Source organism: Haliotis rubra, unplaced genomic scaffold (assembly GCF_003918875.1).
Source record: "Haliotis rubra isolate DU_JTF1 unplaced genomic scaffold, ASM391887v1 Scf1126, whole genome shotgun sequence".
Taxonomy (NCBI): Eukaryota; Metazoa; Mollusca; class Gastropoda; order Lepetellida; family Haliotidae; genus Haliotis; species Haliotis rubra.
In genome coordinates this window covers 182,684-197,911 of record NW_025765033.1, presented here as the reverse complement: position 1 = coordinate 197,911, position 15,228 = coordinate 182,684, and the positions used below count along the sequence as shown (strand labels likewise).

The following is a 15,228-nucleotide window of genomic DNA, read 5'->3' as shown; positions in this document are numbered from 1 at the left end:
TTATTTCAGGTATATTATGAAGGCATAACTTAATTGACGAGGAAAGCCACAAGTGATAACTCATAGACATTGACATTTTGGTAATAGTTACAAACAGATGAAGGATAATAGTCATGGCAATGCAGTTAGATTCCAAACTAACAACCTGCAGATCCTTGCATCAGTAGGGGGGACAACTCAACATATAAATTTTTACACCCACAAATCATGCCTCATTAAGACCAAATGTTTTTAGGATAGTCCTTGCTTACAAATCATGGGAAAGAAACTGCCCCCAGTTTGATGAACAAGACAGTCATAGTGTCAGTTTTCCTGTCTGACAAACTCGCTTACCCTCCACCAGTTGTTTCTGTGTAACCTATAGCTCCACAGACACATCAATCACTTAGTAACCAACACCAGTTCTAACCACCAGTAGCTCTCCTGTACAAGAACACACTCAGCCTTACTCTGTACTAACACCCGTCTACATACTGATGTATATCAAAACTCTCCATTGCTACTACAAATAAACTTTTCAAGCAGGTAATAAACATCCCCTTAACATTTGTAGCTATTTACTCTTCCGCGGTAGTTATTTTTGAGTTGAACTGCAGTGGATATCAGTTTTGCTGCCGAGAGTCACCCCAAGGCCCCATGCCCCTTGGTGAACATAAGAAAGATGTCCAGAGCAATGAAAATGGCCATACAACAGCATGATGGTTTATTTTGTTAGCAGACCAATATAAACACATGTATTTCTCCTGAATGACCTTAGCGCCAACAGACAGTCGTGTAATGTTGAGAATTACGTACAATGGTAACACCAGCATTGCAAGCATCTGGCAGAGTCGTAGCTATTCTGAGCGTTAAGCAGTCGATACTTTTGGAGTTCAGCTGGGAAAACCATTTTAACTCAGAGTTTGATAAGATAAAGCTTTGTAAGTAACATTATTAGGCATATCCTGTCTCAGGCTGGTGGGATTCTCTAAGTAATTGAAAGTGGCGAAAACTTTGAATCATGCAGGTCATTGTGGTGGATCATCCAAAACATCTACATCATATGTAGGACTATCGGTGATCCCCAGGTGTGGAGCTTCAGGTCTACTGTTAAACACAAAACTGTTATGTGGTTCTGACTGCCAGAAATGTCAATTGCAGACAACTACCTTTTTTGTGCTCACACATGAAAAGATACACAAGATTACAGATTTTCATCCAGAATGCCTCTCAAGTCAAGATACGAATTGTGTTAGTTGACAGTTCTTTCACAAATACATAATGAACAAGTCAATAAAATTCCTCCTGCCTTGTACTTATTTTAAATTCATAAAAAAGACATCCACTGATTGTTGTCCAACCAAAGTCTTAGGAGTCCTAATACTGAAAATGTCACAAATTAGAAATTCTTCCATGTCTGCAATTAGCTGTAATACCTAATGATCTGTAAAGCATGCTCCGATTACCAAGACAAGGGCTAATTGGTATCCCATGGATTACATGTTCCTTTCGAATCCCACAGCACCTTAGTAACATTTTTGCAAAGTCAGATACACCATATTCTAGACAGTTATGTCAACTGATCCAGCAAAATATATCTATGAAGCATCGTCCTGGTGGAAAATGTTCGGTAAATTAATTCACTACCAATTAACTCACACATCCCATAAGTATACACCGCTGAGTATAATCCCTCGCGTCAAATAAATACTCAATAGTAACCAGTAACTACAGCAACCAGTCAGTCACCATGGATACCAAATGATTTACATATATTTCCAGTTCAATACTCTATTGTAGTCAGTAGGGTTTCACATCTTTTTTTAGAAGATAGTATACAGGACGACAACAAGCGACTGAAAAAGCATATCCTCATGTGGAATAAAACAATTTTCTGCTTGACAGGCCACAACTTACCACAAAGTGACAAAGATGGTGAAGAACAAATTTGTTGTTTAACTCTTTCAACACCAGTCAACCAGAGGCATTTACTGCCATGACACCGAGTTCCCAGAGACTCTGAGGTCATAGATGAAGCCTATATTTGTGAAGGAAATTATAAGCTTGTAAAACGTTATTGCTACTACATCCCATACACCATTTAAAAGATCTAATCCTACTGTTGATAAATATGAAGTTTATTTTTATAATATTATTCAAATAATACAACTACAACTTAAATAAAATTATATTTGAATGAAAATGCAAGCTTACATTTATAATGTCCAGATAAACCACGAAAAGAAGCAAAAACTATGGCAATTTTTTCCATTTGTGACATGTCATAACATTGCCCGTGCCTTTTTCTTTTATATTTTCATTTTTACGTAATCAGAAAATTATTATAAAAGATTTCTTAAATAATATGTATGGTAGCCTTTTTCCCGATATCTGTGGCTTTCCGGCTCGGTAAAATGACATAACAACTGAAAATACCTCCGTTTGAAGCTTCTTATGAATAACATGGGAGGCTGCAAATCGTTTGATGTCGGGCATCGTTCGAAAGCTCTGAACATCAACAATATCACTGTACCCTTGCCAAGAGTATTTTCACAATTGTAAGAAGCGATTTTATTGGATAAAGATTGGTTTCTAATGACGCTTTTCGCCACAGTCTGCTATAAGGGTTGTGATTGGTCAAAATCAGACACACGGACCTAAGGCAGCCAATCATATTACGGCAATGGATACCGTCCTCGTAAACGAAAACTTTTAGATTTAGACAAAAGTTTTGGGTAAAATAATACTATTCTGAACATATTAAGCAAGAAATCGCTACCTATACGTAAATTATGGAACTTATTGGACGTATCGTGCTAGGTTATGACCTGTGACAAAAATGCTTCATGCATATATTTTCGCATTAAACATCGTGTCCGAGCTTGAAGATTGAGGCGGCGAGAGCCGAGATGTCACTTGTCAGTGACTTGACTTGCATTACATGATCGCACAAAAAGATGGAAAAAGTAATTTTATATGTAAGTTTGACAACTTTTATGAATGCTGTTGTTGATTTTATTCATTAGTTTATTCTATTTATTTAATAATTTCCTCGAAACATCGTTACTTTGCTCTTTGACAATGTTATTGTGGACCCGCTCCTCGAAGCATGTGTCCGAGAATCGTTGTTTTCAATTATATTGTGAAAAATAGTTTATAATTTTAATTCTGCTGATAATATATGATAAATTGAAATTTAATAAGTGTTTTCAGACATTGTGAAATGTGATAGATTTGATATATGAATCAAAAGTCAGGTAGGTTCCTAAAATTATGTCTCATTTTGACGTGACTACTGCCTGGCCGATTAATCGGCCTCCGGTGTCTGGGGACTCATAAAGTTGTGGCCGATTATTCGGCCTGCGGTGTTGAATGGGTTAAAGCTGCACTCAGCTAATTTTCAGCTATAGGGTGGCAGTCTGTAAATAATCGAATCTGGACCAGACAATCCAGTGATCAATAGCATGAGCATCGATCTACACAACTGGGATACAATGACGCGTGTCAACCTAGTCAGCGAGTCTGACTACCCAATCCTGTTATTAGAAAGATGGATTTGACACCACTTTATACAAGCTGATGCAGGCCTTAGACAATTTAAACTTTGTTGAACCCACTAGCACAGCATTATGTTGAGAAATATCTGGATACTGAGTCCCCTCAAAATATATAACTGTCTGGTTGCTTCTTAATTGCATGTAAATGAACTGTCAAGAGCACATCACATCTGAAAGAAAGGTAGATCAATGCTATTCTCCTACAAGATAATCATGAATCATTGAATGAGTGAGTGAGTTTAGTTTTACGCCGCTTTTAGCAATATTCCAGCAATATCACAGCAGGGGACACCAGAAATGGGCTTCACACATTGTACCCATGTGGGTAATTGAACCTTCAGTGTGACGAGCGATAATCACTAGTTGAACTATAATATCACTAGCCATGGGATAACAGGCCTCATGTATTCCAGTACTGGCTTCAAGATATAAAGCTGCAAGGAAATCTCTCATTGTCCTAAGACCTGTGCGTTTATTGTCTTCAGGTGGAATACATAACCACAAATGTTCTAACTCTGAGATCTCTGCACCAATGTATATGCCATGCTGTGACACGGTCCAGGTAATACCAGAAACACTACAGGCCATATAACCATTATCACCGTTGGAACTGGTACTATATTCCACACAACTATTACTAGTGTCAGGAATGGTACTATATATTCCACACAACCTTTAACGGGCATTACACAACACCAATATCAGTATCCAAAATACTATTATATTCTACACAAACATTTTCATTGTCGATAATGGTACTATATTCCACACAACTATTACTAGTGTCAGGAATGGTACTATATATTCCCCACAACCTTTAACGGGCATTACACAACACCATTATCATTCCACACAACTATTACTAGTGTCAGGAATGGTACTATATATTCCACACAACCTTTAACGGGCATTACACAACACCAATATCAGTATCCAAAATACTATATCCTACACAAACATTTTCATTGTCGATAATGGTATTATATTCCACACAAATGCATTATGTTATTAGAATTCTGTGAGCATGCAAATGTTGCCAGAATGACATTAAATTCTCTTGACACTGGCCATTGCTTTTCTCATGTCAATGAAGATAACTGTTCAGAGAGGTACACATATAAACCTATGGAAGTACTTAAACATATTCGAAAGATTAGAAATACCACATGTTAAGTGATGAAAATTTTCTTTCATTTCAGTTACTCTTCAAACCATATCTTTATCCTTGAACCAAACTGTAAGGAAAATGAGTTTCCTACACTGAAAAAGTGATCAATTTTATCTATGGCCTTGACATTTCAAAGGTAACTGAAATCCAGCCTTCAGTTCTCAAGAGACAAGACCAGTTCAGTAACCATATATTTTCTCTAAGCAGAAGTGAGTGATCTAAGTCCATCCTAGTATTATCACATTGGTTATTGTCTGCAGATCTTACTTGACCAAACAGAATTTTACTAGACACGGGCTCCAGACTAGTGACTAAAGACTGTAAAGTCATGGAACAGTGTACTGTACTTTATAATGTGATATCATGTTTATTACATGAACTACAATGTTTTTGAACAATGAAGTTTAATTTCATTCCCTTGGGACGTGATATTTCTTCTCCAACCATTCTATGCATTTGTGCATAGTTGACACACATATCGTGTGAAACCTTGCAACTCCAAACTTGCACAACAAAAAATGACTTAATCACCAGGTTAATTTGTTCGTCTTGTGGTGCCGTTCCAAAATGACAAACACAATAAAGAGACTGTTGTCTTATTTCTCCTCGGCACATGTGACCTTAACACACAAGAACAATACTCAGCGTTCTTGCTCAGGCCAGCATTCTACTGTGGTAATTTACACAAGCCAGGTAGCAGTGTATTTTTGGCGGAGGGAACCTCTAGTCAGAGCACTAGCACTGTTGGAAGAACAAGAAGAGTGTACAGCCGGCACTCACTGTGTGAGTGGCCAAACTTGGGCAGATATCGTGTTGCATGCCGCACGGTGATACGCAGTGTATACACTCTCTACTGAGGTACTACCCAGCTGCTTCTGCTGTAGTATCTGCAGTATTGTGCAATATATACCAGGTGTTATTAAGTACCGAGGTCACATGTTAAAGTTTGGAGTTAATATAGAACCTTGGTAGCCTACTAGCGCTAAAGTTATTATTACAGTGTTCAACAGTGAGGAAGTCTTTTAGTCCTTGACATTTGCTGATGTTGCTTTTGCATCAACCCCCCAAAAAGCCACCCCCTCATCCCTACCCTACATCCCCACCCCTTTCACATCCTCCAAACATACTAATTTTCAACATTCTGGCACAACATGGATCCCTTGATTTTAGCTAAAAAATATCCCGGAAAATTGAATGCATTATTTCACTTTAATTCACACTGAATTTGAATCTGCTAAACAGAATTCCTGAAAGTACAGGGAACTTGAGTCAGCCAGTACTTGAGAAAAAGGTGTTGTAGATACTAGAAATTCCCATTGTTCAGACAAGGAGCATCATTGTTACTTTCTTTTCAGGGTCAATGACCCAAGACTTCCAGCATGCAACTGAGGTCTGATGGGGTTCAACATGGCATGGCATAGCCTGGCATGGGGTATGTGTGTGGTGTGTGTGCAAGTACAGAGTGCTTTTTAGAGCTGTGACGATATATCGTAGTATCGATGATCGTGATACTTTATCTTGCTATTAAAATATGATTTTTTAAAGAAAATAACTAAAGAAAGCATATCATGATATGCATTGAATCGAATCGTTCCAAGATATTGCGATATGTATTGTATCTTGAAATTTCTGTATCGTCACACCTCTAGTGCTTTTCATGGTCTCAGGTCTAGTATTAATCCAGACCTTGGTTGGTTTTTCAGTACTAGCCTACATAAAGAAACCATGATGCTGTTTGACATTAATAGAAGAATGAGCATTTTCTAACCATGTCAAACTTTCCTTGTTGTATCCCCTTAGTGTCAAACAGGCAGGGCAACAAGAAGTACCACCTTTTAACACATGCTCGTGTATCATGCAATTGGACATCGAACAACAGGACTTTTGATCTCTGGGCAGACACTATATCCGCTGGTTTGAGTATGTAATCATGCTTATGGATATGACTGGTATTTTAGGCATAAATTCGTAAATTAAGTAGAAGTATGAATAAATTATAATAGAAACATTATTAGGAAAACAGATTTTACAAAATTAACCATGAATATGTTGAAGATGAAGATACACAGAAATATTTCAGACAAAAATAAACCCTGTTTATTCATGGGTTAGTGAGTTTTATTTGTAAATATTCATATCATATCACAATGACACCAAACCTTGGAAACCCATGTAATACCAATATGGACCTGAACTTGGACCTTTGACGCAAGTCAATGCACGAAAACCTCTGAATGTCTCAGAAGTTTAAACAGAACTATTTTCCTTTTTATTTGTAATTATTCCAGTCATATCACATGGATACCAAGACTGGGAATCCTACTTAATCAAAATATGGACCTGAACTTGGACCTTTGACACAAACCAACACCGGGAAAACCTCTCAATATCCCACTGCCCAGAAGCCAAAACAGAACCATTTTCCCAGCTTCCACTGGCAGCAGCCATTGCAATCCCTCCACATCAGGTGGCAGACATCAAGCGGCCATTACCCTTAACTGGTTCCTCATCAAGGATGGTCAAACATATTAGCCACTGTCTCGTGATTACAAGCCGGGGAGCAATGTTTGATAATTGTAACTGGTTTAAGGGTTATTACATCTCTAGGTAACCATTCTGGGCCCAACTCCAGATGAGCGGACACCCTAGGGTGCACAGTCAAGGTCGGGAGGGGGTAGTCATTTCATCTTCCACGGTAATAGATCAATGAGCTACCAGACACACAGGTGTAGGGATCCAGAAACAGGACATCAAGTTCTAGCCATTTGATCTTAGTTATCTGTGACAAAGAAACGTCATAATGTTTGGGAAAACAAACAGAGAATAATTCAGTACTTAAGTTCTAGGTGTGTCCATTTGATTATTGGCTTGATTTGGACATGTTGATCTGTGACAAAGAAACAAGCAGCAGAATGCAACTTAACCCTCTTTGGTAAAACAAACAGGATGTGTTAAAAACTACATCAGTACATCACGCTACTGGCATTATTCTTCATGTTTGAAAATACCATATCTAAAAAGCGTAATCTATTACCAATAGCATGACCAAGATTACACAAAACATTTGTTTCATATTCGCCTAACATTTAAAAAACTATTCATAAGTCAGAACAAATACTACAAACATCACAGCATGACTGATAAGAGCACTGATCCTGTTACCTCTCTCTCAACAAGAAAGGTTCCATAGAAATTGTAAATATTTTCAGAGCTATGTGAAAACGATTATACATATTTCCATCTGCAAGATGTGACCTATTTCAAGACTGCTAAAAACATGAAGGATAATTTATTGAAAGCTTTCAATTCCTGTTTCTTACAGGCTCCATTTGCAAATAACAGTCAGCCAAGTCTCCCTACCAAGATCAATATTACATGTGTTAAGCACGTTAAGTGCTGACTATGCAGCAAGAAATTCACATATCCAACTCTGCGCATCTGCCAAAAACTCCTGCATCGTTGTATGCACATCGACACCAACAGCACTCGTAAACTTAAAAATAACATCTATATTGATATCTGGCATGCCTGCCTTCACAGCTTCCCTGGACCAAAGTCGCCACTATTTGGGGGAAATCCCTCAAATGTCAGGAACATCCAATATTGGCAATGACTACAGTGGTATTTCCAAAAGTTGCAAGCTGCAATACTGTCAAGCTATGTTACAGATATACTGGCTCTAAGCTTTATTTGGTACCAAAGTAATCCAAAACAACCTTCTTTCTAACAACTAGGTCAATCTAATATCTTACCCATGGCAAACTGTTAGGTTTGTTTGATGTTTAACTCATGGTAAGTAACCATACCAGCAATCAAGTGATTGCCTACATGAACATCCAAGACAGTTTTGACACAATGACATGCATCAGTCGAGTCTGACCACCAAATCCCATTAGTTGCCTCTGACAACAGGGGTTGCTAAAAACAATCATCTGGATGTGGAAATGGTAAGTTCGATTCACTCAGGGATGGCAACAGGAAAATCTATTTTCAGCGAAAAACTTATTATTGTGTCATCGAATGGGGGTTTCTCAATGGATTTAGACGATTCACAATTGAACAATTTGAAATAAAATCCGCTGGAAAATTGCCATCCCTGTTCACTTAATTCTATGATAAAAGTCAGTAAGTAAATATGGTTTTACACCGCAATATTCTAGCAATATTATTGCGGGGGTACCAGAAATGGGCTTCCCACATTGTACCCATGTGTGGAATCGAACCCGAGTCTTTGGCATGACAGGCGAACACTTCAACTACTACGCTATGACCCCTTCCTCCCTTTATGATAACCATCATAAACAAATCGAAACAATATTTCACATCCAACCATTTCATCATCTATTAACTGCTTGTGATTCATAATTCGGTGTATGCATTCCAACATGCATGCTTTCAAACAAACGAAGGTATATATCCTGCTGTTACGGTTCAAAAACAAGACAAATGTAAATATCATTATCATAGCGCAGATCGGATGTTCTGACATGCTCCAGACATAAGAGGTTAATTACAGGTGAGCTTCAGAACCTGCCATGATGCTAATACCCTGACGGCCCAGGCAAACACGTGTAGCTAGTAGCCATGAAACATCAAAGTAGCCAATCGCCAGAGTTGATCATAAACACATGTTAATGGTACACTGCCAAAAACATCAACCAAAGCTGTAGGGTGAAACTTAACTGCTCTGCTGGAAATTACAACACCCAAAAAATGAAAACATTATTTCTAGAAGAATGACTCATTAACCTTGATAATGATAATACTTCACTCAAATATCACTTTTCATAACCATTACGTATTTAATTTACTTTTATTTATTTATTTATTTTATTCCTTATTATTATTTATTCTTTTTCTATGTTTCTTTCAGGGTTCAATACTGCCATCAGCATTATTTCAGCTATGAGGCGGCGATCTGAATAACTGAGTCAAGACCAGACAATCCAGTGATGGATATCATGAACACTGATCCATGGAAGTGGAATACGATGACATGCCATCCACAAAGTCATCAAGACTGACCACCTGTTCCAGTTAGTAACCTGTTTGGGAATTTCAGTATACTTTGAAAGGACAACATTACTAAACTTGAAAACTAAAATAAAGACATTGTGGATGTAAAAATGAACAGTTAGTCTTGCAGTCTGATTGACCATGCTGTACATCACATTTAGCTGTAAGTATCGTGAGTGAATGAGTGAGTTTTACTCCGCTTTTATTAGCAATATTCCAGCAATATCATGGCGGACATAAGAAGTGCTCTTCACACACTGTGCCCATGTGGGAAATCGAACCCGGTGACAATGATACTGAGAGCTATGCTCAGGTTAGAAGTCTCAAACTTTTAGAGACAAAATTCCAAAGGACATGGTGATAATTTGTCGTTTTCTTTTTAACCATAGCACTTTTTTCTGGTGAGATTCTGGGAATTGTGAATTGGTTTGAAACACGAAGCTGTGTCCAAATTGCTCCATTGTGAGACTTTGGTAGCCATATACTACCATGATCCAATGGCATGACTCAACAGTCATACTATTAGTTTGTCAGGTCCAGTCTCAAATCATTTTCACGTTGCAATGACCTACTTAGAATAATGCTCACCACAACATCAATAACATTCCCTCAAGCTCTCATTTTAGAACTTAGGATATTCGTAAAAGAATGTTTCCATGGCAACAAACAAACTTAAAGCCCTGCTTCCGCTGAGATAGCAAAGTTTCCAGAATGGACACTGTAATATGTCTGGTTCTTGTCATCAAGTGAAGTGAGAGATCAGGTTCAGGAACGTAACTTCACCGTGCACCGATCCATGTGTTTTGAAACCACTGGTCCCAATAATCAGCGAGACAGGTTTGGACAGTAGATGAACCAGACCAGACAGCCCTTAATCATTTCCTTGTGTTTAGATTGGCAAGTCACTGTACACCAATTTGTTAGTTTGTTCTGTGGGAATTCCAATTTAGAATAGGTTCCCAGTACCTGTTGTCAGAAAGGATTGTTGCTTAACGCCACACGTGGCAATAGTCTCGCCATACAGCGAGTTGTCAGAGCTGACCATAGTGGACTGTAGGTGTAACTGAGTGAGTGAGTGAGTGAGAATGGTTCTACAGCACGTTTAGCAATAGTCCAGCAATATCACGGGGGGGACACCAGAAAAGGGCTTCACACATTGTACCCGTGTGGGGAAATCTAATCCTGGCCTTCGATGTGACGAGCAAATGCTTTAACCACTACCACCCTTTTCTCGCTGTAGGCGAGTTGTCAGAGCTGACCACAGTGGATTGGTTGGCCACAATGTCTGACCAGGCTTATTGAGTACATATTCATACAATGATGACAAGAACCTGTGTTCATGGTATCAACCACCTGTTTTCCTGTTCAGGTTTTGTTATTTACAGACTGTAATGATAATTAATAAAAATGCGATCAATGCACCAACATAAAGAGAGATTATTACACTTGTGAGTGTAATAATTTCTTTATTATCCATTTTATTCATGTACATTTGTGCAGTAAAACACGGTAAGCAAGTGTGACTGCCCTGTTCATTGACGTCACGTTCAAGTTTAATGACGTGACAGACAACGAAATACAGAAACAATGGTTGCTAGGCAAAAGTGATATGTGCACATATGATATATATGACACTGGTTATGTTTCACCATATGGATAATAATATGAATGATAATACCGTGATAACATTTTAATGAACAACATTCCAGCCATATGATGGAAAATCTTGTCAACATGATATATGAACCGTCTGCTCCAGGCAAAATAGTGATTGATCAACATTCCAGAGTCACCCTCAACCAGCTAGGTGGCACAGACTATCCAATCCACTTTCCACTCATCACTGTTTCTGTGGATTTACTGCCTCGGATTCTTTGGGGCTTGTAATGTGTTGAGTGATTGAGTGAGTTTGATTTTATGCTGCTTTTAGCACTATTCAGGCAATATCATGGCGGGGGGACACCTGAAATGGGCTTCACACATTGCACTCATGTGGGGAATCGAACCTGGGCCTTCAGCATAATGAGTGAATGCTTTAACCACGAGGCTGCCCCACCACCCATGTAATGTGTTGAATCTACAGGTTGTGAAAGTTTGCATCTGATACTTGTAAGTCAGAGATATACAATCATGATAATCACCTTTGAACGGCCTCATCGTCAGTCCGGGACCCGTCTCTAGACTTGCCTAAGTCTTCACTAACCTTCTCCTCCCCTTCAGTGTCGTCTGCTGCTGATACAGCTGGAACACAAATCATACACAATTAGGAGTGGACCGATTTAATTGATTAACTCTTGATTGCAAATGTCCATATTCCAGTAAAAATTTGAAGAAACAATTATGAGCGGTTATCCATGTACATACTTATACTGGATTTACTGCATAACATATCCCCTATGAATGTAACCTTCATGACAAGGTCAGGCCTACCTAAGAAAACTTTCCCATTGTGCAGAAAAGCGCCCAGAAAAGCCCACATTAATCGTGGAAATAGCAACATTAACACATTAGCTTTTCGCTACTGAAACAGTAAAAACGACAGCGAAAAATATGAAACTGCAACATTTTTATATCAGCGAGCGTTGACCTTTATCTGCATGCGCATTACGATCCGGGCTTCTTTCCAATTTCGAATCAACCGTGAATTATAGCCTCATGTAGAAAAAGTATTAAATATGTCAAAATAATTGCTGTCAATCGTTTCATGCACAGAATGGAAAGTAAACTAAACTCCTTGTTTTATGATGCAGTGTTAGCGATTTAAAGTTGTCGTTTTACTGTTTCAGTAGTGAGGTATTATGTTTATGTTGCTATTTCCACGATTAATGTGAGCTTTTCTGCGTTTTCTGCACAGTGGGAAAGTTTTCTTTGGTAGGACTGAAGGTCTTCTTTTCAAGAATACACAGTGATTAGGACTACTTCTAGCCATTTCATAATGTGACTTAAGTTGTGCAAAATTCTTTTTGTTGTGATTACTTTAAAATGTTACGATCCAACATCTATATTCCTCTTTAAAGACTCATCATTTGCTTCTATTGTATCTGCTGTATTTGACATGGAATACAGGGATTTATCCTTGATTAAACAAAAAATGCCTGTCCTAGAAAATTGGGGATAAAATAAGTCAACTGGACAAAGCTACCACAATAGTTTTTGACTGTATAACATGAATTAAGATTGGTTGGTTGGTTGGTTAACGCCACACTCAGTAATATTCCAGCTATATGGTGCACTGATTCAGTAATATTCCAGCTATATGGTGGTGGTAATCCACTGATCAACAGCATGAGCATTAATATACACAATTGGGATACGATGACATGTGTCAACCAAGTCCGCGAGCCTGACCACCCGATCCTGTTAGTCGCCTCTTACAACAAGCATGGGTTGCTGAAGATCAGTGAATTGGGAAATTTGCAGAGTTCAATATACTGATATGATCTGACACTAACTGGAGATTAGGGACCAAATATCTGCCTATAACCACGTTTTGATAAGTCCACCACACACTGACAAGGAAGTACCAGTAATTCTGCAACTCAGGGGTCAGTGTGAGTAAGGAAGTATTGTGCCTTATCATTAACCTGTATTCATATAAAAATCAGAATTAGTTAAAATTAACAAATCTATGACAACATACAAGTAACTATATTTATGATCAGATTTTATAACTCGTATACATGTTAACATAAGTCTTGACACATTGCCTTGACTGTAACAATGTTACTTGTCAACATGAAAAATTATACAAAAACTACAAAAAAAAACCAACCAGCCAAGGACAAGCGACCACTTCTAAAACTCCACATCCTTTATTTGAATTTCAGTACACAGGATCTTTGTCATCATTTTTATTGTATCTTCATTTCCCTAGGAAAATATTTGATTTTCTAGCTGTGAATAGTTGCGAAATTGTTGAAGCATATTTACGCAACATTTACTTATTCACCCCAGTGAAACAGGACCTAGGTACTCTATCAGTCATGTTTCATATCAAGTTACTGGTGAAAAAACACTTAAATTAATCTAACCTAAAAAAATAGTTCAGTTGTAATCTATCTTCAGGTCATATGTATATTTATCTCTACAATGACTGACAAATCATACAGAAAGATCCCAACTGCTGACAACCTGTTTCACTGATCCTAAATTTTTCTTACATTTGGCGAACAACAGAGCAGAAATGATGCATAGTCACAATGGCAATCAGCCAAGCATTGGAGCATCATTATTCAGTCTGTCTTACATCACCCAGCTGGATAGTCTACACTTAGTTTGTGCTGAAGTGCTCTGAAGAGAAGGCACCGAGTCCAGTAATTAACCCTTTGTCATGCTGTGATGGTTGGAGCCCACACAATGGCACTATCAGAAATCGCTGGATAAACAGCAGATTAACGAGTAACATTGTCAATAACTCATGAAATTTTAAAAAAAGACACTATAAATTGGATATACCTACTTCTTAAAATTGATTTAAATGCTAATCTGTTTTTAGGTCAACTTCAAATTTAACCATTACTTGCAGAAAGGGTGGTCTTTGAAATATAGGGCCAAATATAACTGTTCACAATGTTGTGAAAGTTAACATAAACATACTTTCATTTTTTGAAAACTAAGACGCCAGGACCTCCAATCAGAAATGGTTCAAATATGTTCATATTTCGACCATCCTCTTTCATAGAGTAATCACAAGCCGAGAGCCGTGATAATTACCTATACAAGCTCTTTGACAGATCAGTTTAAAAGAACCATGATTAACACTCAAAACTCTGTTATACTATTTCACTAAAAATTAAATGAACAGTCAACATTAGTACTTGGGAGTTAATTTTAATATTGTGTCAAGTTCATAAACAGGTTTGTACATGAACAATGACCTGTACTCCATAATCGGTGAATTTAAAACATTCTAACAATCTTACTCATTTTAAAATTTCTTTTCACAGTGTGTAAAATGTTAATCCGACCTAATCTAAACATTTGCTCCAAAGAGCCCTTGTTTGTCTTAGACTCGAAGGATCAACGTGGAACCACATAAACCCCGCCCCTTTGTTAGGGACACATGTCTTCAGTCTTTCTTCATTAAGTTGACTGACATGCGCATTATTGTCACGCCTGTGCCTGTATATTAGTTATTTTGGGCACCATCCGACGAAAAGATCTGCAAGTACACAAAGATTCTGCTGCCAAGTCAGCACGCTACCTATGGTACCATATCTAATGCAAGAAATGTCATTCGATACGCGTTTTCGTGCATGCATGCCGGACCGGTTCAAGAAAACACGTGTCTTTCGCGGTGAATATTGAACTTACCAGCAACGAAAAGAAGGCCTATAATTCCTAAAACGAAGAGCTTTTTCATTTTTATCCAAGGAAACCAACTCCTTCGTCTCCTGGTAGGACTAGGAGAGGTTCTGTTTCGATGTTCTACGTGTAGACGACGGTGTGTCCTTGCCTCACTCGGCAGAGCAACTTTTAGGGAATTCCCTTCCGCTGTGTGATCAGCCA

General features: G+C 38.1%; 1 protein-coding gene across 1 annotated transcript in view; it reads right to left on the bottom strand.

The window, feature by feature from the left end:
• The window catches only part of LOC124290676, a 59,062-nt gene extending 43,834 nt beyond the window's left edge, over positions 1-15,228 (bottom strand). The window contains 2 exon segments of the mRNA XM_046727476.1: positions 11,862-11,961; positions 15,034-15,228. Coding sequence (XP_046583432.1) covers positions 11,862-11,961; positions 15,034-15,082 — 149 coding nt within the window. The 5' untranslated portion in view covers positions 15,083-15,228.